The following is a 24,218-nucleotide window of genomic DNA, read 5'->3' as shown; positions in this document are numbered from 1 at the left end:
ATCATTCTAATTATTTATTTTCAGCCGTAAAATGTTTTGATACTTGTCTGTCCAACGTGCGTCTCGCATGTTTATATGATGTTTTCCCTTCCTTAGTGCGAAGCTGTACTATGCGCTATGCACATTCTGTCCATTGTGAGGATTGATTTGTTTTGAATTTCGCGCAAAGTTACACGAGAGCTATCTGCGCTAGCCGTCCCTAATTTAACAGTGTAAGACTAGAGGGAAGGCAGCTAGTCATCACTACCCACCGTCAACTCTTGGGCTATTCTTTTACCAACGAATAGTGGGATTGACTGTACATTATAACGCCCGCACAGCTGAAAGGGCAAACATGTTTGGTGTGACGGGGATTCAAACTCGCGACCCTAGGATTAGGAGTCAAGTGCCTAAACCACTTGGCCATACCAACCATGAGGAATTGAACCTCAAAGTTCAGGTTTATAAGTATATAAACATGCCATTGACCAACCAACCACAGAACCGTACGTTTCAACTATCCAATCATGCGAAACAAGCACCTCAAAGGTCTCCATTTACACTTGCGATTGTCAAATTGTTTTGAATTGTTTATTGATACTGTCATTTATTGAATATTGACATTTGCTGAATATATGAAAAATAGATCTGGCATACCTTGTACAAGAAATCACTGTGTGCAGAAGTTGTGAATAGTTTTCAGTAAGAATGTGACAGTGAAGGTGATGAAGCTACACGAGGGCTATCTGCACTAGTTATCCCTCATTTAGGAGTGTAAGACGAGAGGGAACGTAGCTGGTCATCACCACCCACACAATAGTGGAATTGAGCGTAATATACAACGCCCCTATGGTTGACAGGGCGAGCATGTTCGGTGTTACGGGGATTCGAACCGGCAACCCTCGGATTACGAGTCGAGCGCCCAAACGACTTGACTTCATTAAGAAAGAACAGGATGTTTAATTTTAGGCAATAAGAAGAGTTCACGGAGACATCATTCTACCGAATCGTATCTTCAGATGATGTTATATTACTGTATTTTTACTACACAACGTTGACTTAGAGAATACAGAGATTGTTCACTTGACACTAGGAACAATGGAATAGGCTCAGTTGGCCAAGCAGTTAAAGCACTCGACTCATAATCTGAGGGTTGCAGGTTCGAATCTCCGTCCCACTAAACATGCTCGTCTTTTTAGTCGTGAGGGGCGTTATAACGTAACATTTAAGCTCACTATTAGTCGGTAAAAGAGTAGCTCAAGAGTTGGCGGTGATGACTAGCTGCCTACCCTCTAGTCTTACACTGCTAAATTAGGGAAAGCTAGCGCAGATAGTCCTCGTGTAGCTTTGCGCGAAATTCAAAAAGAAATAAACAAGTAATGAAACAACTAGCGCTGAATTAGTATCAATTTGAAAGACAAATAATCAACTGTCACTACAATCTACAGCTTGTAGACAGACCTTCAGTGTGGTGCATCAAAGACGATCAGAATATTCTAGATGTTCAGACTTCTGATCAGGGTCAAGAATACTTCGTCTCGTGTAGTTGATGTGTATGTTTGTGTCCATGTGCTTTGTCCTTGGGAGAGACTGTATCAAGTTTCACACTGTAAACAAATACTCCAGGAGAAAAACGTTAGGCACCACCCCCGTGTGTCAAACCATCCACCCACTACGACACATGAGTCTTGATGTGGTAATGAGCTAATGTTCTAACTATATACAAGTGATAGATACGAAAAAGGTATATAAAAGATATCTTAACGCCAGTAAAGTAAGCGAGGTTTCGGTTTAAAGGGGCCCGTAGCTTATACTTCTAAGTTACTAAAATAGTACACACTCCCTCCCACTCGTGCATACAACTGCACGATCGTCGCATTTCCATCTGTCTTTAGACCACTCTTTTTTTGGGAATTTTGTGAGATTTTCGAACTCGAGCTGTATGTGAGGTGCCGTGTGGAGACATAGGTGTGGTTTATCTGTATGCAACTATCAACGTGACTGGTGGAGAAACCACCAATCACAAAAATATTTTGCTATTTCTAAGGTTTCACGAGGTGCTGCTATTGAATCAGGTCTAAACTGAGTGGTTTCTTTATCCGACAGCTCCCTCATGCGGCCTTTCCTAAGATTCAATAAGTGAGATCTGATTTTAACCAGTTGGGTTCCTCTAGTTTAAGCCGTGTCAACTGATACAGACCGGTTTAAGTCAAATAGGTAAATAGCTGAGAATAGGTGGTACATACTATTGCAGTAAGAGTAAATAAGGTATTTGCTTCTTGTGTTCTTGATTAATTATTTCTGTTCTTGATAGGAGTGTAACAATAATCCTCCGGATCCGATTAGTGGTGTGAAGGCGAACACCAAATCCAGTTCTTTGAAGATCATCTGAAGATACTCTGAGTAGCTTGCAAAAAACAACATGAGTGGTAAAAGCGAGTGTGCTGCTTGCAAAAAGGAAATCGTTGGTCAAGTGAGTGAATTTGAAAATGATGTTCGTCAGAAAGATTGTAAATTTAAACTATTCAAATTATTAACAGTCGACACAAACCAGATTTTGGCTGCGATGTAAGTTAGGTTGTGAACAACAATAAACCAGTTGTTAGGTAAAGGTTACAGGGTAAGTAAGCGTTGTGTTGGTTAGGTTGTTGATGAAAGTAAATCAAATTAGTAAAATAACGTTACAGTGTGAATAACCGTTGCGCTGGTTTGGTTGCAAATAAAAATAACTGAAATTGGTAAATTACTGTCACTGTTTGAATAAGTACGGAGGCTCGTGCGGGACACTGATTTTTTTTTTTAATTTAATTATTCGTTACTCCTTGCGCTTTTGAGTAAAAATAAATAAATAAACAAATACTGACTTCATCCATATTTATGCTGTTTTGAATCATTAGCGTATTTAATATAACCAACTGAGATCATTCAGGTACAAGGGTAGGCAAAATAGTAAAATCAGGTTTGATAAAAAATTTAAAATATTGCTTAAATGGAGTAATGTGGTAATGTTGTCTTTTCCAGCACTAAACAAGTTTTATTTATTTATTTTTTCTGCCATCTTGTCATGCGGCTTGAAAAAGCACGTGACTTCTACCGCGATAAAAACTTTTCAAAGCTGTGGAAACAAACGAACCAAGAAGCACCAAAAATCATAAAAAAAAGTAATTAAAGTTTGGTTTGTTTTGAATTTCGCGTAAAGCTACACGAGGACCATCCCTGCGCTAGCCGTCCCTAATTTTGCAATGTAAGACTAGAGGGAAGGTAGCTAGTCATTACCACCCACTGCCAACTCTTGGGCTACTCTTTTACCAACAAATAGTAGAATTGACCGTCACATTTGACCGTGTAGTGTGAATTAACTAATTGCAGTTCAGTTGAAGCGCGAAAATGTAGTTTTATTTAGATGAATTAGCGAGAAAATGTATCGTCACCAAGGCGATTCTGTGTAAACCTGCGCATTGTGGTTAGATGAGTCAGTGTGAATAACTGGATTATGAAATAACGAGTAAATCTGAAGTAACTTATTGTATTACGGTGGGAGTAAGTATGAGAAAAGTAACCGTTAACTAGGCGAGTCAAGATGGTGAATATCTGCGAATAAATTAATCATTAAACACGTAGGAATTAACGTAAATAAGCACATTTGTAAGTGGGTGAGTCAATTTGATCAAGGTGTTTTATGATGACTCTGCGTGAATATGTTAACTGCCATTTGAATAAGTCAGTGCGAATAGAGAGTTAACAAGATGAGTCAATGAGAATAACAATTTAGATGGATCAATACAAGACAAATTGTGGCTGAGTCAATATGATAAAAAGTGAGCGAGATAAGTAAATGTAAATAAAGAGATAGCAAAATGAGAAAGTGGGAATAAAATGTTAGCTAGATGAGTCAGTGTTAACACATTTATTAAAACTAATATTCTTTAGATCAATATTGTGATTTTTGAACTAAATAAACATGAGGTAATAATAAAATAAATGTTTATTCTTCAGTGATTAGATATGCTTATCAAAGGAGATACTTGTATGTCAGTTTTTATTTAGTTATTGTGAAGATGGTACTGTGAAATATACTGCAAACCAGTTGAAAGTAGCTAATGTATACAGGAACAGGAGATTCAAAGGACTTGACTCAGTTCACAGTGATACGAGGAATAGATACGACCAATCAAAAAATTCATAAAACAGAATATGCACACACATATATAATGAGTGAAATATGAAAATTAAAAGACAACTAGAAAAACCGATGACAAATACAGCATATAAATACATAAAAAAATGTCAGATGCGATTTTCATTTTTACAAACATCTACCACAAGATTTCTAGAGTTTCACAACAAGCTACCAGGTCATCTTGCAGCTTAAAGTTCAGGATTACCTTGGCTTGAAAGCTCCTGCTGCCATGGCCTCTGATATCTGAGCCAATTCAAGTTAGGAGGGTCTAACTAGTAACAGTCATATTTCCATAAGTTGATAATATCACACAAGATTAACTTGACGATCAAAGACAAAGTAAGCAAATAAGACGACGGAGACAATAAAGTTGACACGTATTAAATCACATTTGTAGGTGGTTCAATACAGAGTTTATCGAAGAAGTCACAATAAGTGTGTGTGTTTGTGTGTTTTTCTTATAGCAAAGCCACATCGGTCTATCTGCTCAGCCCACTGAAGGGAATCGAACCCCTGATTTTAAGGTTGTAAATCCGGAGACATACCGCTGTACTAGCGGGGGGCATCACAATAAGAAAAAATAAACGAACTTCGTGTTTAAAAGTATTGAATGACAAAGTTTATTATTTAGAATCACATAAATACAGTTTAGGTTTATTTTTAACCAAGGTAAAACTGAAAGTGAATATATGAGGTAAAGGCCTAATGCATTCTTTGATTGGTTGTACCCCACAGACATATATGCATTATTCAAAAGAACTATAGTCATCTTGTAGATAATGCTCTGTGAATGTGTTTGACTGTGTGGGTATTTGGGTATTGATGTTGTTAAATACCCAGGAGGGTGAATACGCTGCTTAGAAAATTTGTTTTGAATTTCGCGCAAAGCTGCACGAGGGTAACTGCGCTAGCCGTCCCTAATTTGACAGTGTAAGACTGGAGGGAAGGCAGTTAGTCATCACCACCCACTGCCAACTCTTGGGCTACTCTTTTACCAACGAATAGTGGGATTAACCATCACATTATAACGCCCCCACGGCTGAAAGGGCGAGTATGTTTGATGCGACCGGGATTCGAACCCACGACCCTCGGATTAGGAGTCGAACGCCTTAACACGCTTGGCCATGCCCGGTCTTGTTTAGAAGAACCACGGTCATCTTGTAGATAATATTGTTTGAATACATTGTTTAGAAGAACCACGGTCATCTTGTAGATAATATTGTTTGAATACATTGTTTAAAAGAACCACGGTCATCTTGTAGATAATACTGTGTGAATGTATTGCTTAGAAGAACCATAGTCATCTTGTAGATAATACTGTGTGAATGTATTGTTTAGAAAAACAATAGTCATCTTGTAGATAATACTGTGTGAATGTAATGTTTAGAAGAACATTAGTCATCTTGTAGATAATACTGTGCAAGTTCTGAAAACGACTGTTGTTCAAGTAACAATCTGTGTTCACCGGCAGAAATTCTCCCGACTGTAGGTGAGTCTTAAGAAAACTGGAAGTGTTATAATCAGAATAAAAGTATAAAAAATTATCAATGAAAAAAAGCGTAATTTGGCTTCAGTAAATGGTATACGAGGCACTAGCTAGCAGAGTTAAAATTACCTGATAGAAAAAGAAATTAACTTGACTTGTCTAGTCAACTCAGAACTTTTCTCCTCAGGTCGTCAAGGCTCTTGAAAAGACATGGCACCCCGAACATTTCAAGTGTAAAAAGTGTAACCAGCAACTGGCCACCAGAAAATTCTTCGAGCGTGGTGACGATCTTTATTGTGAAGAAGATTATCTCGAGATGTTCGCGCCTCATTGTGCATATTGTAAAGGGGCTATTAAAGAGGTAAGTCGGTAGGCTTAGGGTGACAGATAGCTCTTACGTTCTATCTTATCAATATTTGTGTAATTATTGTAACTAGCTGACACAAAAGTTAGGACTGATTAGTTTTATATTGATGTAAATGTCTTCAATTTTATCGATTTATAATCTCATTCGCCTGAAATGCGTTAAATTATTGGAAAAGTTCAAAAGTTTAAAAAGGTTAGCCACGTTTATTCAAGATCATCTTCGTATGAGACTGCACGAACAAAGTTGATTGGTGGTTAGTACCTAGGATTCTTATTTAAATATTGCGGATTAGAACCTGGTCGTGCCTAACTGTTGTGTACCTGAGCAAAACATTTGCTTTTGTCGACCCAGTTGTAAAATGGTAACCAGATAATAGCTGAGGATTGATTTGCGACAGATTTCTCGACCAGTGCTTAATTCCAGAAAACAGAAATACGATTTACAATAATTTAAATGTTATTGAAGCTACCATTGGAGATGGAAGGAAGTCGTTCCCTTGACTACATCAGTCAAATATCGATTCGTTCTGCAACCAAGAAAGTATTCATATTGATTATAAAGTTTTCTGCCTTTAGCTTTAAAAATAAATAAATAAATCGGTTCCGAATCGCGGATCCGGAGAGACAATTCAGAAATCGATCACTACGATTAATCAATTTTGGACTAATCAACTGTCATACCTGGCTCTCAGTAGGTCTTTAATCACATTGTATGAGCTATACACACAGACATGCTATCAGACATGTGGATAAAACGTGCTTACTTTCACAATGACATAATGTGCGTGTGTTTATTTGTGCGAAATTGTCATCTGGTGGTAGATCAATCATATGTTTCCGCACAACAAGGCTAAGTAAACTTGTAAAAAATGTACTGGATTACTTTAAGGGGCATATTTTTGAAGTAAAATCATTTGTGTTGTTCAGAACAGACTGAACAATATTTCTAAGCTGTTGCCTACTTTTGTTTAAAGGAACTATTAAAATTCTCTTTATCTTAACATGCACAGAATGCAGTCGTGTCTTTGGTAAAACGGATACTACAGGTTCTTTAATTTTACGAATTTCATTATTTATTTTGTAAAATTCTGTACTATTACTCCACCAAAGTGTGATTACTTACACTTGGCTACTCCTAGCATAAATCGAGTCAATTTTAAATAAAACCGGTAAAAAGAACATATAACTAATGAAATGGCAATCATTGATAACTTCATGCTTGAAAACAGTTCATAATTAAACGTTAGCGTATCTAGTGCAACACTACTCTATCTCTGCCAAGGCTCACTTTTTTAACAAAACGTGTTGCCAAACTGCTAAACAACATATTCTTACTAAAACTGCTGTACCTAGCAAACTCTGGCTAAAACCATTGCGCCTGAATACCTATCATTAAAATTACTGTGCATAGAGACCTCTAATTAAATCTGTTTTACCTAGTGACCTTTTACTAGAACGGTTATATTTAGCGACCTCTCATCAAAACTGTTGTATATATTGACCTCTCGCCAGAGCTCTTACATCTAGTGACCTCACACTAAAATTGTCGCACACAGCAGCAGCTCACGTAAAGTGTTGTATATATTGACCTCTCGCCAGAGCTCTTACATCTAGTGACCTCACACTAAAATTGTCGCACACAGCAGCAGCTCACGTAAAGTGTTGTATACAGTGACCTCCCATCAAAACTGTTGTATATAGCGACCTCACACTGAAATTGCTGCACACAGCAGCAGCTCACGTAAAGTGTTGTATACAGTGACCTCCCATCAAAACTGTTGTATATATTGACCTCTCGCCAGAGCTCTTACATCTAGTGACCTCACACTAAAATTGTCGCACACAGCAGCAGCTCACGTAAAGTGTTGTATATATTGACCTCTCGCCAGAGCTCTTACATCTAGTGACCTCACACATCAAAATTGTATATAGCGACCTGCACACAGCAGCAGCTCACGTAAAGTGTTGTATACAGTGACCTCCCATCAAAACTGTTGTATATAGTGACCTCTCGCCAGAGCTCTTACATCTAGTGACCTCACACTAAAATTGTCGCACACAGCAGCAGCTCACGTAAAGTGTTGTATACAGTGACCTCCCATCAAAACTGTTGTATATAGCGACCTCACACTGAAATTGCTGCACACAGCAGCAGCTCACGTAAACTGCTGTATATAGCGACCTCACACTGAAATTGCTGCACACAGCAGCAGCTCACGTAAACTGCTGTATATAGCGACCTCACACTAAAATTGTCGCACACAGCAGCAGCTCACGTAAAGTGTTGTATACAGTGACCTCCCATCAAAACTGTTGTATATAGCGACCTCACACTGAAATTGCTGCACACAGCAGCAGCTCACGTAAACTGCTGTATATAGCGACCTCACACTGAAATTGCTGCACACAGCAGCAGCTCACATAAACTGCTGTATATAGCGACCTCACACTAAAATTGTCGCACACAGCAGCAGCTCACGTAAAGTGTTGTATACAGTGACCTCCCATCAAAACTGTTGTATATAGCGACCTCACACTGAAATTGTCGCACACAGCAGCAGCTCACGTAAAGTGTTGTATTCAGTGACCTCCCATCAAAACTGTTGTATATAGCGACCTCACACTGAAATTGTCGCACACAGCAGCAGCTCACGTAAAGTGTTGTATACAGTGACCTCCCATCAAAACTGTTGTATATAGCGACCTCACACTGAAATTGTCGCACACAGCAGCAGCTCACGTAAACTGCTGTATACAGTGACCTCCCATCAAAACTGTTGTATATAGTGACCTCTCGCCAGAGCTCTTACATCTAGTGACCTCACACTAAAATTTTCGCACACAGCAGCAGCTCACGTAAAGTGTTGTATACAGTGACCTCCCATCAAAACTGTTGTATATAGCGACCTCACACTGAAATTGCTGCACACAGCAACAGCTCACGTAAACTGCTGTATATAGCGACCTCACACTGAAATTGCTGCACACAGCAGCAGCTCACGTAAACTGCTGTATACAGTGACCTCCCATCAAAACTGTTGTATATAGCGACCTCACACTGAAATTGCTGCACACAGCAGCAGCTCACGTAAACTGCTGTATACAGTGACCTCCCATCAAAACTGCTGTATATAGCGACCTCACACTGAAATTGCTGCACACAGCAGCAGCTCACGTAAACTGCTGTATATAGCGACCTCCCATCAAAACTGTTGTATATAGCGACCTCACACTAAAATTTTCGCACACAGCAGCAGCTCACGTAAAGTGTTGTATACAGTGACCTCCCATCAAAACTGTTGTATATAGCGACCTCACACTGAAATTGCTGCACACAGCAACAGCTCACGTAAACTGCTGTATACAGCGACACAAATTGTTGAGTTATTACCAAAGCCACTTTTTTCTCAATTCCTCTGTAACAGATTAAGCTATTGATTTATAAACGATGAAGAGTCAGCGAGTTTTAAAACTTCCAGTTTGTTGACCGGTAATAAAACAGCTAAATTCGGCATTACTCCCTTCTCAAATCATAAACATTTAGACCCGATATTCACTAGAGAACCTTACGTCAGTGTTGCTTCAAAGCAGCTTTATTTCTTGACTCGGCAAAAGTAAGAAAGTAATTATAAAAGTTTACTAGAGAAAACAGAAATGCCGAAAAATATAATTCGCTGAAACCGCCTTTCCGACAAATTTGACGATTTATGTATCAATAGTATTATGTCTCTTTTGGCCGTCTAGTATATTTAATATAAGCAATAAGAACCTAGTTATGTGGTGATTTTAAATAGCTTGTATTCGCTATCTTTCTCAACCGCTTCTGAGCTAATGTTCATAACATCTTCACACATATCATCTGATTACGACAACTTGTAAACGTAAAATGGTAGCTCTGTGCTGTCGTGTGAGATTTTGCAGTTTTCCTAAGAAGTGAAAGCTGATATCTTGTATCACATTCCAGGTTATCGGGTCTTAAGGGAAAGTCGGGGAATCTTAGTTTTGTCTACAGTGTAATCAGTACGATAAATGCATATACAATTTCAGCATTTTAAACTCACCCTTCTGATCATACTCAAGTCTTTATTTCTTTCTAGAATGATAAACAAATCTATATCTCATCCCTCTAAGTTTCCTTTGTCAGATTCTGCTTGTGCGCCTACTTTTCGTTACCATTTCGCTCGGAAACTGGTGACTGTTGTCTTTCACCAAGTTACAATATACAGAAAAAAACGACTGGAAAGCTTTCAGAAAATCTTCTGGCACTAGAAAGTTGTTTCCGAATTTAAAAATCTTTCACAGATTATCTGTTTATGAATTCTAAAAAGGGAATACACTCTTGGCTGTAAATGTAATTTTAAACTCGAGCAAATATTTTAGCTGTTAGGGGACCAAACCATACGGGATTCAACACGAGCCCACGCACGTGTACTAACAAGTCACGTGGTGCTTACTGCACAGAAACTACTATTATTTTTAAATGTCTTTTGAAGATTACCGACACAGATATGTACTAGAATATACTGTATCTAGTAGTTGCTTTTATAAGGCTGTGATAGTCTATCGACCATATCTGAAAAGATTCTACGTTAAATATGCCTTTAACTTATCACATGGTAACATATACTGCTGGCCAAAATCTTAAGGCCAATGAATATAAAGAAAAAATATACATTTTGCGTTGTAAGACTCAACCACTTATTTGAGTAGAGCTTCGAAAGATGAAAATAAGAAAAGGGAAAATAAAAATAAAAAACTTTTTTAGCATTTGATATGGAAATTGTGAACACTATGAAATTAGCCTAAATACTAGCTGGTCAAAAGTTTAAGACCATACTAAAACGAAGTACTAAATAGGGTAGGAAACGTCCAACTAGAGGTCTCATTAGTGAGTTGCACAGCCGTCATTGCAAATAACTTCAAATATTCGCTTTGGCATGGTCGATATAAGTGTTTGCAGAAGGCTGGCTGGAATGTTATTCCAAGAGGTGAAGATGACTTCACGAAGATCATTCACTATTTGGAATTGACGTCCATTTCTATAGACTTCCCTTGTCATCCACCCCCAAACATTTTCAATGGGGTTCAGTTCGGGTGAACACGCCGGATGGTCCAAAACAAACACGTTATTCGCCATGAAAGAGTCCTTTGTCCTGCGGGTATTGTGGATTACAGCGTTGCCCTGCTGAAAGATCCAGTCATTTCCACACAAGCGAGGGCCTTCATTCAATAAGGATGTTCTCTCCAACATGCCAATGTAGCCAGCAGCTGTTTGACGCCCCTGTATAACCTGAAGCTCCATTGTTCCATGGAAGGAGAAAGCACTCCAGATCATGATGGAACCTCCTCCAGTGTGTCGTGTAGAAAATGTCTCCGGTGGGATATCCTTATCGTGCCAGTAACATTGGAAGCCATCTGGACCATCCAGGTTAAATTTTTCTCATCAGAAAACAAAACCTTCTTCTACTTTTCTTTTGTTTGTTTTATGTTTTTGAATTTTGCACAAAGCTACTCGAGGGCTATCTGTGCTAGCCGTTCCTAACTTAGCAGTGTAAGACTAGAGGGAGGGCAGCTAGTCATCACCACCCACCGCCAACTCTTGAACTACTCTTTTACCAACGAATAGTGGGATTGACCGCACATTATAACGTCCCCACGGCTGAAAGAGCGAGCATGTTTGGCGCGACCGGGATGCGAACCCGCAACCCTCAGGTTACGAGTCGCACGCCTTAACACGCTTAGTCATGCTGGGCCTTTCACTTTTCTACGTCCCATGTTTGGTGCTTCTCAGCAAAGTTTAACCGAGCTGTTTCATGGTGTGGAAGGAGGCGTTGTCTTTGAAAATGTTTTCGGATTTTAAAGCGTTTCTCTCGTAGATGCCGTCTTATTGTTCTTGAGCTGCATTCTACATCCGTAAGGGTCTTAATCTGGTTCAACGATCGGCTGGTGTCTTGTCGGACAACCCGTCAAATCCTCCTGCTCAACGCCGGCAAAATGTTCTTGGGCCGACCACTTGAAATTCTCGTTCCGTATCCCTCAGGGTCTTTCAAGACATTTGCAACAGCAGTTTTACTTTGCCCAATCTCACCAGCAATGGCACGTTGAGAGAGACCTTGCTTTTGCAGCTCGACAATTCTGCCACGTTCAATCTCTGTCATCGTTTTAGCCTTTGCCATGTTTTTACCCAATGTAACACAGGAGATGCCAGTGTTAGATGCTGAGAATGCTAATGCTTTAACACAAATGCCTGATTTCGTTACGTGTTTACCGATTAACGCTTCGTCTCAGTATGGTCTTAAACTTTCGACCAACTAGTATTTAGGCTAATTTCATCGTGTTCACATTTTCTCTATTATATGCTAAAAAGTTTGTTTTTTTATTTTCCCTTTTCTTATTGTCATCTTTCGAAGCTCTACTCAAATAAGTGGTTGAGTCTAACAACGAAAAATGCCTATTTTTTCTTTATATTCATTGGCCTTAAGATTTTGGCCAACAGTGTATTAAAGATTGTTATAAATTTTATATTCAAAACAGGTGTATACGTATGTATCAACTACTTTCAAAGTGAAGATTTTTGTATTTTTTAATAATCAAGCAATTATTGATCCCGGTTTGACCTAATGGCCAACGTATTCGGACTGTAAAATGCAAGGTTTGTGAGCTATGGGTGCGTTATAAGAGTAACGGTTAAATCCTACTATTCGATCAGACAACAGTTGTGAATGGGTGTTGTTGACTAACTGCCTTCCCCGTAGTTTATCACTTAAAAATTAAACATGACTTTGGACATATAATCTTTGTGTAGCTTTGCACCAAAATTATAAAAACAAAGTATGTTCATATAATCTTATATATCGTCTATCGAAGGTTCATAATTTTATTTTGTGAGGATCGTTAAACTTAAGTAGAGATTAATAAAAAACTGCTATTTAAGGAAAGAAAAAGGTTCATTTGTGAAGTGTGGCTATCGAAATTTTCACACAGGTCTAAAAATTATTTATATCTTAGGTTTATGGTGATGGACGCTTATGAAAGAAACCTTTATGGTTAAATGACATAAATGGCTCTGATTAAAACCTTCCTGTGTTAATATTAAATGCTTTATTTCTCCCCACAGAAATGTGTAAAAGCTCTTGATAAAACTTGGCATGAAGAACATTTTAATTGCACCCACTGTGGCCGGAAATTTGGAGAAGACGGATTTCTCGAGAAGGACGGAAAACCGTACTGTCGAAAGGACTTCGCCGAAATTTTTTCACTTAAGTGTGGGGGCTGTAACAAACCAATCAACGAAAAATACATCTCTGCACTCAAAGGTCAATGGCATGCCCAGTGCTTCGTTTGCAGGGTAAGAAACTATGCGGTCGTCGTTATCGAGAGAACTGTGCTAATATATAATGGTAGCCTAGAGAGAAAGAAATATGTTGACAAAAGAAATAATCATATAAGTCTCCCATAAATAATAGAAGTACTCTATCAGTTCACTAAGCCTGATATGCGAATAAGAATTACTTTTATATAAGCCTAATTAACGAGTGTGATACGTGAACTAGGCCTAATAAACGAAGTAAAATGAGCTAAAATGAATTAAGTAAAGAAAGAAATGAAAACTATTACACATCTGTACAGCCTAAAATACTCCTGAAGCAGCAAACATTCAACAATTATTGAAGATTGAATACTGAAGAAGGAATTTGGATATTTACCTATTGAGAAGCGCGAAATAAAACAAGTCAATACCTTTCACCTTCCGGTAATTGATAAAATGAAGAATTACAAAGTGTATATGTCCCTATCATACAAAAATGGCAACCAAATTTATATAAATATAATCGAAAGTTTTTTATATTTGTATTATAAACTAGGTCATATTGAAGAAAATGGAATAAATTTAAACTAGTTAAATTATTTTGCATCAGTAAGAGACCACATTCTGTTTTGATATTAAGTGTCTTAATTTTATATATGTAAAAACGGCTCGTTTGGGTTGAGAAAATATTTTACATAGAGGAGCGTAAAATATTTTCTCAACCCAAACGAGCCGTTTTTACATATATATTTTTCTCCACAAGTGGGTTCTCTCGACATCACTGGTGTCTTAATTTTGTTAACTAGTAATTTTAAACCACTTTCACAAGTTTTTTCAGTACTGGTTCATACTTTTAAACAAGAGCTTTGTTTAGACTTGTACTGAGATGCAAAAATCCCTGGTTCGTAAACGACTACTAATAGTAAGAACCTGTATTGATACCGTTAATCTAGTTTTATTATACAATATCCAGAAATAATATTTAACATTTGATTTTAGAAAAATAAACAATTTTGTAGCATAAGTTTCGGAAACTGTTTACATGTTTTTGAAATCTTTTTTTAATTTTAAAGGATTGTGGTCAGACCTTCGAAGGAGGAAGTTTTTTCGATCTGGATGGTAAACCATATTGTGAGAAACACTATCATGCCAAACGAGGGACATTGTGCGGGGGATGTAAGAAGCCCATCTCAGGTCAATGTGTTTCCGCCATAAACCAGAAATATCACCCAGAACATTTTGTATGCCATTACTGTCAGAAGCAACTGACCACGAGCAATTTCAAGGAGAAGCAAGAAAAGCCTTACTGCGTTGAATGTTTCCAGAAATTGTATGGCTAAAAAAAAGCTTTTGCTCACTATGCAGTAAAACATAACAATAATGATTTATGTTACAATGCAAAAGTGATTTTTTCAAAATATATTTTATCGCTTTTTATGTTTCATGTGCATAAAGAACCATTAATTTTAGACAAAATAAGACATTTGGTGCTACACAGAAATTGTAGGCTAAAGCATCACACATACAGCTGTATTGTAAACTTAGATCGGTTACTGGCAACAATCGTCTTTCTGATTATAACTGTATTGTAAACTTAGATTGGTTAATACCAATAGTCGTTTTCCTGATTGTAATTTTAGGTAAATTACTAGCTACAGTCGAAATTCTGATTATAGGTGTATTATGAATTCAAATCGGCTATTGGCAACAGTCGACTTTCAGATACGACAAAAAAAAAGTTTGGAGGGAGCATTTGTTTATTATACTTTGCGTGATTTTAATTTGTTAAGAAAAAAAATATTTTTTGTTGTCTTTTATGGTCAATTAGTCTACACGCCTTGGAAGAATAATTTCGTATTACCTTGCAGAAGACTGACAGATTTCTGGATCAGAGATATCGCTGAACAGAAGTGTAGTGATAATTTTATATAATAAACAACGTGAAACGGTAATTGTCATACCAATAATGTTATGAATGACACAGTATTAGATTTCTAAGCAAAGATTTTAATTACATTAAAAAAGAGTTACAATTTACAAATTTATAACTTGAGCAAAGTAGTTTATGTGTAATAAAAAGTGCTATTACAGTAAACTACACTTAAAAATAAAATAAAAAATATGTTAGTGCATCATAACTTTTGTCGATCAGAAGGCTTAAAATACACAGATTGTTAAGAGAAAGGTAACAAGACCTTTTCTGGAAAAATGTTTAAGAACAAAATATAATAACCATAATTATTATCTTTTGAACGAAATCGTGCAGGATTTTTTTTGTTTAGTAATTCTTTCATGTTATTAGGCTTAAAATGCAAAACTTAAACTTTTACAACCAAGAAAATCTTAACCATATCAATCAGTTTTACATACGTTTGTTCTAGACGCTTTATAACGGTTACTTTTTAAAAAAAACATTAAAGTTCAACGTATGATAACATTTTAATGGTGTTCAATTTCTTTCTCTTCTTCAGATTTATAGTTTCTGTTACTATATTTATTGCTCTTTAAAATGCAATTACATTGGTTTGCCAGATATATTTTACAAAGAAAATTTTAGTGTTTGTGTTATTGACTGACGTAAAGTTCAAACTCGATACTTAATAAAGGTGGGGGTCCTCATTAAATCACCATGGGAAGTGATACAAACACTTTATGGACTAACGCTACTAAATATTCTTTATTTATTATGTTGCTACCCCTAAGCTAGAATGATAGTTCATCGAGGTCATTGTAAAGGCTTTGCTAACGTCTTACGTTGTCCACTGCTAATCCAAATGGGAAGTTTTGCTTGCAGTCGAAACACGCGACACTTTGTCAGATATCTCATAAACGTTTCATTCCTTCCATTCCTGAAAAAAACAAAACAAAAAACAGCAACAATATCATGATGCATTACGCTGTGACGTTTTTATTCTTAACTGTACAACACACCTTGTAATGCAAATGTTTATACAGCCTTAACGAATAAAGGTATATATACACTGAGAAAGAACGATGTTTATATCAAAGACGTCATTTGTAACCAACCCTAACCATTTTGTTTCATACATATAAGCTTTATGTTGTGGTTCGATATTTTTATAGCTACTAATGATTCAGTGTATTGTCATTTTTATCCATTATTGCCACCTGTTTCCAATTTTGCTGACGCAGTATATTTACAGTTACCAAATACGAAAGTGAAACGAACAGAGATTAAGGTATGTGCTTAACTTTATTGTTGATTAAATTTAAACATAGCTAAAATTAATGTTACAGTCTAATTTTTTAAAAAAAAATCACATTGAACGACCTTAATTAAAAACTTTAGGTCTTTGATATAAACTGATCTTGTCTATCGTCCAATCAATATGTAGTAATCTTAAGTTACTGTGGATGGTTGAAAACAAAACAAAACATTTCTTAATGTAAATAGTGTTTACACTACAGTTGTTTTTTGGAATTATCTGAATAATTTTCAATAGAAATGTAAAATGCATGTATAAATATATTAACCACCCCCTAACAAAAAGCAGTGCACATGATGCGAATATTCTTCTAATAATTTTTCGTGTATCTAGATGTTTTGATAAGCGTTTTATGCAAATAACTTAACCAGGTACTTGATATATTCGCCATATGATGTCTGTAGACTGTTGTTATTGTTACTTGGCAATAAAACAGCTATTTAGGACACTCTACAAAGTGCGTCCTTTTGTGCCGATTTTAATTTTTGTTAGTATTTTTTTATTTATTATTTTTTCCTTATATGGGAAAAACAAAATAAACGACAACCAAAGATCAATTTGATTCGCCGATAACATCCTGATGGTGAAAAATATTTTAGTTTGTTTTGGAATTTCGCACAAAGCTACTCGAGGGCTATCTGTGCTAGCCGTCCCTAATTTAGCAGTGTAAGACTAGAGGGAAGGCAGCTAGTCATCACCACCCACCGCCAACTCTTGGGCTACTCTTTTACCAACGAATAGTGGGATTGACCGTCACATTATACACCCCCACTGCTGGGAGGGCGAGCATGTTTAGCGCGACGGGGGCGCGAACCCGCGACCTCGGATTACGAGTCGCACGCCTTACGCGCTAGGCCATGCCGGGCCAAATATTTTAGTAATCGTTTCACAAGGTTCGAAAACACCGCCAAAAGCAAAACTATATCGCGCTTTCTGCTGTGTATATCTCGTGAATTCGAACGAACTCCGGAATTTAGTGTTCTAAGTCCATAAATGTATTGCTGCCCCACAGAGGGTGACTCGCTAACACCCAGTATAAATAACTAATGACCTAACCACAAATGTTTTATTAAATTTGCCTGGTAGCTACTAGGGATAAGAACAAATTATTGCTACTCTAAATACTCTTTACCCCAGTGGAATAAATTTAAATCGTGAAATTAATGATCTCTGATTATTGGTTTGTTCTTTAGATCGTGGAGGCAGTACTCTTCGATAAAGTGCCACTTTTATTTATTTCAATAACACTTAAATATTGTTTTTCTTGACCGTTTCTAAAGCGAAACATCTTCAACAATTTTTTTTTTTACATAACGATCTCATTTACAGCTGCGATCCACCGGAACTGAATGTGTGTGTGTGTTTTCTTTAAGCAAAGCCACATCGGCTATCTGTTGTGTCCACCGCGGCGAATCGAGCCCCTAATTGTAGCTTTGTAAATCTGTAGACCTACCGCTGTACCAGCGGAGGACGGTGTAAATCCCCGAAATGAGACATAGTTAACAATATTACGGCCCAGCACAGCCAGTTGGTTAAAGCACTTTCAGCCATAGGAGCGTTATAATGTGACGGTAAATCCCACTATTCGTTGGTAAAATAGTAGTCCAAGAATTGGCGGTGGGTGGTGATGACTAGCTGCCTTCCCTCTAGTCTTAAACTGCTAAATTAGGGACGGCTAGCACAGATAGCCCTCGAGTAGCTGTGTGCGAAATTCAAAAACAAACAAACAAACGAAAACCAAACAATATTAGCGTTGTAAATCCGTAGACTTACTGTTGTACCAACAGGGGACTTTTATCAAAGATGCTTAGCAAATATTCTGGTAGAAGTTACGCAGTGATTAATTTCTAGAAAGAGACTATCTTAGTCCTGTTGATGGGTTGGAATTCGATTCTGTTTTAAGTTTGTGAACTTACCTCTGTTCCATCGGGGGATTACCCGCTGGTACAGCTGCAAGTCTACGGATTTACAAAGCTAAAATCACGGGTTCGAATCCCTTCGGTGGACTCAACAGTAGCCCGCTGTGGCTTTGCTATAAGAAAACGCAGACACACCTCGAAGGTCATTGAGCTTACGACTCCAGGAAGACAGTGGAAGAGAGTATTGTAACCGATCATATCAGTTGAATATTGAGTCTTTATTAACATCTTACCAACGCAGTAAATATTAATTGTAGTGTTGTGTTGTGTGTTTTTCTTACAGCAAAGCCACATCGGGCTATCTGCTGAGTCCACCAAGTGAAATCGAACCCCTGATTTTAGCGTTGTAAATCCATAGACTTACCGCTGTACTAGCGGGTGGCAATTTTAATGTTATCGACTTCGGGTAAAATAAATCCAAAGAGATTTCGAAACGCAAATCCAAAAAGATGGGGTAGAAATTAATAAGTGAATATTGATTTTCGGAATTAAACACAAAGGTACACACTCGGCTATTTGTGCTCTGCCCACCACGGGTATCGAAACCCGGTTCCTAGTGATGGGAGTCCGCAGACATACAGCTGTGCTATTAGGGGGAGGGGAAAAAAGTGAAGAAAATCATATTGCATATCACTGGTATTTTTGAACAGGTGTATGCAAGTGAAAAATATCTAAATAATATATTAATAAAACAGAAACACATTTTTGAAATAAAAAATAAGTTATAACTAACCCACCAGAGGGTGTTCGAACCTTTTGTATCACACTTGGGCTCAGAAACAACTGAATTAAGAATTAAAATAATAAAATGTTAAACCTACTGATCAGCCTGGTGTTTTTGTTGTTGTTGTTCTTACATATAATAATTTTGACCTATATTATGGCCTTTTCAGTTCACATTGATGTCCCAAGGGTCCGATAGAAATACCCACGAATGACTGGAAGTTTGCTCTACTGATTTATGTAAATTTTCTGAGTAAGCGCATTCTGTTGCGTTTCCTATGCTAGTGTTGAAATACTAGATTAGACAATTAAAACAAAATGAACATATAATTTTAATCACTGCGACAATAAAGCAATGACAACGAGAGTACGGACAGTCTTCACTGTTAGTCTTGAAGTTTACCTCAACAATAAATTCTGAATAAGCTCTAAAATGTCTTTTTCCAAAAAACTGGGAATAAACTGATAGAAGGTCGGCGCCTGGTTTGTTTGTTTTTGAATTTCGTTCAAAGCTACACGAGGGCTATCTGCACTAGCCGTCCCTAATTTAACAGTGTAAGACTGGAGGGAAGGCAGTTAGTCATCACGACCCGCTGCCAACCTTTGGGCTACTCTTTTACCAACGAATAGTGGGATTGACCGTATATTATAACGCCCCCACGGCTGAAAGGGCGAACATATTTAGTGTAATGAGGATTCGAACCCGCGACCCAGGGATTACGAGTCGAGCGCCTTAACCAGCTGGCCATGCCGGGCCTATAGTCGCCTGGATTCCAAACACAAACTTGTTTTCCTTGTCCAGTAGACAATGTCACCCCGTGACCTTTGTTCTCTGACAGCATCGTTCAGCTATTAGATTCAACTGATGTCATATTTTGTTAGCAAAAGATATTCCAGTTTTAATTAGTTTCAACCCAGGCACAAATTTTGAAAAAATAAATTCAAATATCTTTCAAGGTAGAAAACAGCACCTGACGGAAGAGCATAGGGTTGAGGTATCTAAATAAAGATTATATTAAACACCCTGAGCTCGGTGTTGTTACAGTGAGAATGCGGTAACTAGATAATCAGTTATTAAAAAAAAAAATATTACTACGCATGATAGAGGACGTGGTATACCTAAACACCACAAAGTTTCTCTAAAGCTGTAAATATTTATTTATAGTTTATGGTTCACGTCCCGTTGCCGCAAAACCTTGCTACGCATTTTGGAGCCGTGGGTGTGTTACAAGATTGAGAGTCGAACCCCAGTAGTCGGTCAGACAAGATGTAACGCAAATATTGGCAGTGTGTGATGTTAATTAACTAGCTATCTTCTCTTTATAGCCTATTGGTCCCCCACATGCTGGTCCGCCGATTAGTTTTTACTGGACTCTCAGTTACATCTAGTGAAAGACAGAAAGAGAAAAGAAAAGCGTTGCTTCCTCCTTAATTGATAGTAAAATAAATGAATATTATAACTTTAACTTCAAAAACTAAATTAGGAAACAACACCATAAACCCTAAATTTTTCACAAAGACATAGCCGATCTATGGAACTTAGACGGATGGAAGCAACCTCTCTAGTCTATCGTAAAGTTGAAAATTAAGGGCGACCATGCGCAGATAGGTTCTGTTTGTTTGTTTTTTTTGCACAAAAATAGAAAATAGCTTGTAATTATTGCAAAATAATTTCATAGGAAATTATTACACATTCAGCACATAAATAATCTATCTAAGTTTCTTTAAGCCCATACGGTGGCTGAGCGAAAAGACTGATGACATATGATGCTAAAAATTGAGTTTTGGTTACCCACGGTGGGTACAGTATAGATAGACCATTGTATAGTTTTTACTTAACGATTTAAAACAAAAAAAGTTTCTTTGATGCTAATATTTAGCGTGGCTATCTTTGACATTAATAACAGCTCAACATATTTTTGACATTGTTTCTGTGTTTTTGTCTAAGACTCTCGGGGTAATTTCAATCCGGTTTTCTTGAGGATATGTTCGGAGGCTTCCTTTACTATATACTGTCAGTGCTATTTTTGTAAATTTCCCTCCCCAAGAAAAAGAAATCAGATTTCAAATATATTTTATTTTTCGTATCTCAGCAAAATACACATAGAAAATCTAGAGGCCGCTTTAAGAATACCCATTGATATACCAGGAAAAGATCAAGCTAAAATCGAAGTTCTAGTCATATGTCATGACAACAAACACATTTTTGTCTCGAATTGGAATAATGTAATAAGTGGCAATATATTTGATTGAAAAAATGTATTTTAAAATATGTAATTATACTGATATAGTAATGAACATCCAACGGCAGGCTGTTATCATCTCCCTAATTTAGCAGTGTAAGACTAGAGGGAATGCAGCTAGTCATCACCACCCACCGCCAACTCTTGGACTACTCTTTTACCAACAAATAGTGGGATTGAACGTCACATTATAACGCCCCCACGGCTGAAAGGGCGAAGCATGTTCGGCGCGACGGGGATGCGAACCCGCGACCCTCAGATTACGAGTCGCACGCCTTAACACGCTTGGCCATGCCGGGCCTTCTTTAAAGTAAATCGAATTGTTTTTAGTCTGGTTTCATCTAATCATGACAGATATATTTTATAAATATTCTAAACTGTCTCTCCCTCCTGGTGTCAACATTATCATTTCTTTTTCAACGGATAAAAAACATGAGGACAGATTAAAGTGCTTTACAGTTATTTGTGTATAATAAATGTAAAAAAAAAAAAAAGTGTTTTGTTTCTCCAATCACTGACATTGTTCCGGTTTATGAAAATTACTTCCTGGTTGGTGAAATGGCAGGATTCGTGATGACGAGAAACCCACTTGAAGTAAGAATGTATCTCAGGACGGCTGATATGGGTCTTAATTTGAAGATGACCTAAGAAGGTCGAAATGTTGTTCTCTACTTTATTAGTAAAAGTGTTAATATCCATATCAGCCGTCCAGAGATATATATTTAGACAGGAATATCAAATATTTTCTCAATATCAAAGCTCATAATTCTATGTATGTAGCCTCCGTATTTTATACCGTTATTACACAATTATATATATTTTTTCCTTAACAAAACAAATAATGTAAGATTTAAGAAAAATTTAAAGAGAACATAAAATTTGTTTACAGAATACTTTGAGATAATTCGAGTTGATGTTGTCTGCGAAGCGCATTTTTTTGTAAAACAGTTTTGTTGTATGTCCATGTAGCTATTTATCTATATAAATACAATAGTACCATATGTTGTGTGTCCAAGTAACTACTTATCTATATAAATTTAACAGTAGTTTGTAACTACTTATTTATATAAATACAATACTACTGTTGTTGTATGTACACGTAACTACTAATCTATACAAATATAATAGTAGTCTGTTGTATATCCATGCAACTACTAATCTATATAAAATATAATACTAAACTAAACTAAACTAACGTGGCAGGGGTTCAGTTTAGAGAGAGAGAAATTCGAAGAGTTCTCTCTCCAACTGGGGTGTTCAGGAACTTTGTAGTTCCTCTTCGTCCCCTTTCGTGAATTGTTATTAGGATTAAGTGGTGGTTTTTTTATTATTATTATTATTTTAATAAATTAATTATCGTTATTATTCTTGACTTTTTGGGTGGGGAATGTCTCACTAAATGGTCTTTTGGGTGGAGGCAAAGGTGGCAGTGGAAAGAAGGAAAGGTCGGGACCTGTCTCGAAAAGAAAAAGTTGGGTAGATGTGAACATGAATGTAATTCATTCAAGTTCAGATCAAATCAAACGGCCCGATTCTGGGTCTGGCAAAAAGGTTGCCTGGGCTGGGATCTAGAAATCCAATGCCTGAAGATTTTGATGTGGGGAAACGGGAGTACCCCGAAAACCCACTTTCACACGACAGGCGCCGAAAGTTTTGCCTGTCGTGTGCCCTGTACCTGAAAAAAAAGGAATTCATGTTAATAACATAGTTTTTATGTATTTAGACTCTTTGTTGAGTGGATTGTGATTCTTGAAATATGTTGTATGGTGATATGTATTTTGTTGGTGCACTTGATAATTTGTGTAGTGATGCCGTTAGTTTGTTTCTGTTTTCTGCTTTTCGATAATATTTCATAGAAAGTTCTGTTATTCTATCTCTTATAGTTGGTAAATTACTAATTTGGTGTAGATAATTTGTTGGTGTAAAGATGGTAAACTGAATGCGGATTTTAATATTTTGTTTTGTTGCACTTGGATTTTTTGGAGTATGTTGTTTGACATGTTGTATGTTACTTGACATCCGTACTCTATTAGTGTACGGATGTAAGCCTTATATATTTGTATAATGGTGTTCGGTGCGCATTTTGATTGTTTACCAGTTATAGTCTTTAGATATGAAATCCTTTTTCTTATTGATGAGTGTATATTGTTTATGTGTTTTTTCCATGTTAGTTTTGTGTCGAAAGTGACGCCAAGGAATGTGATGTTTTTTGCTCATGTTGATGGTTGTGTTTCCAAGTGATAGATTTATTTTTTCTAGATTTTTCTTTGCTTCTTTAGTTTTCTATAGAAGGTGATTGCTTGTGTTTTTTGTCGGATTTAACACGACCCTCCACTTGTTGCTCCATGTTGAGACGTTGTTTAGTGATTCTTGTACGCGAGACATGGCCATTACTGGGTTTCTGGAGGTGCTCCAGATTGCGATGTCGTCTGCGTATTGTGAATTGTGTGTGTATGTTAGATTTGGAAAAGGTATGTCACTGACGAAAATTATGTAAAGAAGTGGAGAGAGGACTGATCCTTGGGGCACTCCTGCCGTTACATTAAACAATTTGGATATGGTTTTATTGACTTTTACTTGTGCTGTTCTATTGGTTAAAAAATTTGAAATCCATTTGACTATCGTAGGATTTATTTGTAGGTGGTTTAGTTTGTATATGATGGCATTGTGCCAAACGCTGTCGAATGCTTTTTTGACATCTAGGAATACCCCGATGGTTACTTGATTGTTGTTGTAAGCTTTGTATATTGATTCGGTGAGTCGTGTAAGGTGATCTGTTGTTTGTC

General features: G+C 37.1%; 1 protein-coding gene across 1 annotated transcript; it reads left to right on the top strand.

Moving 5' to 3' along the window:
* Window positions 1-726: 726 nt before the first annotated feature.
* On the top strand, window positions 727-17,004 carry LOC143253931 (paxillin-like). The gene is made up of 5 exons (XM_076508544.1): window positions 727-2,196; window positions 2,294-2,452; window positions 5,833-6,006; window positions 13,129-13,359; window positions 14,394-17,004. Exons 2-5 carry the CDS (start codon window positions 2,402-2,404, stop codon window positions 14,658-14,660), a joined length of 723 nt encoding a protein of 240 aa, XP_076364659.1. The 5' UTR covers window positions 727-2,196; window positions 2,294-2,401; the 3' UTR covers window positions 14,661-17,004.
* Window positions 17,005-24,218: the final 7,214 nt, after the last annotated feature.

The sequence above is a fragment of the Tachypleus tridentatus genome, chromosome 6 (genome assembly GCF_004210375.1).
Source record: "Tachypleus tridentatus isolate NWPU-2018 chromosome 6, ASM421037v1, whole genome shotgun sequence".
NCBI classification, from domain to species: domain Eukaryota; kingdom Metazoa; phylum Arthropoda; class Merostomata; order Xiphosura; family Limulidae; genus Tachypleus; species Tachypleus tridentatus.
Note: the sequence above shows the minus strand (reverse complement) of the source record. Positions and strands in the feature narration are given on the sequence as shown.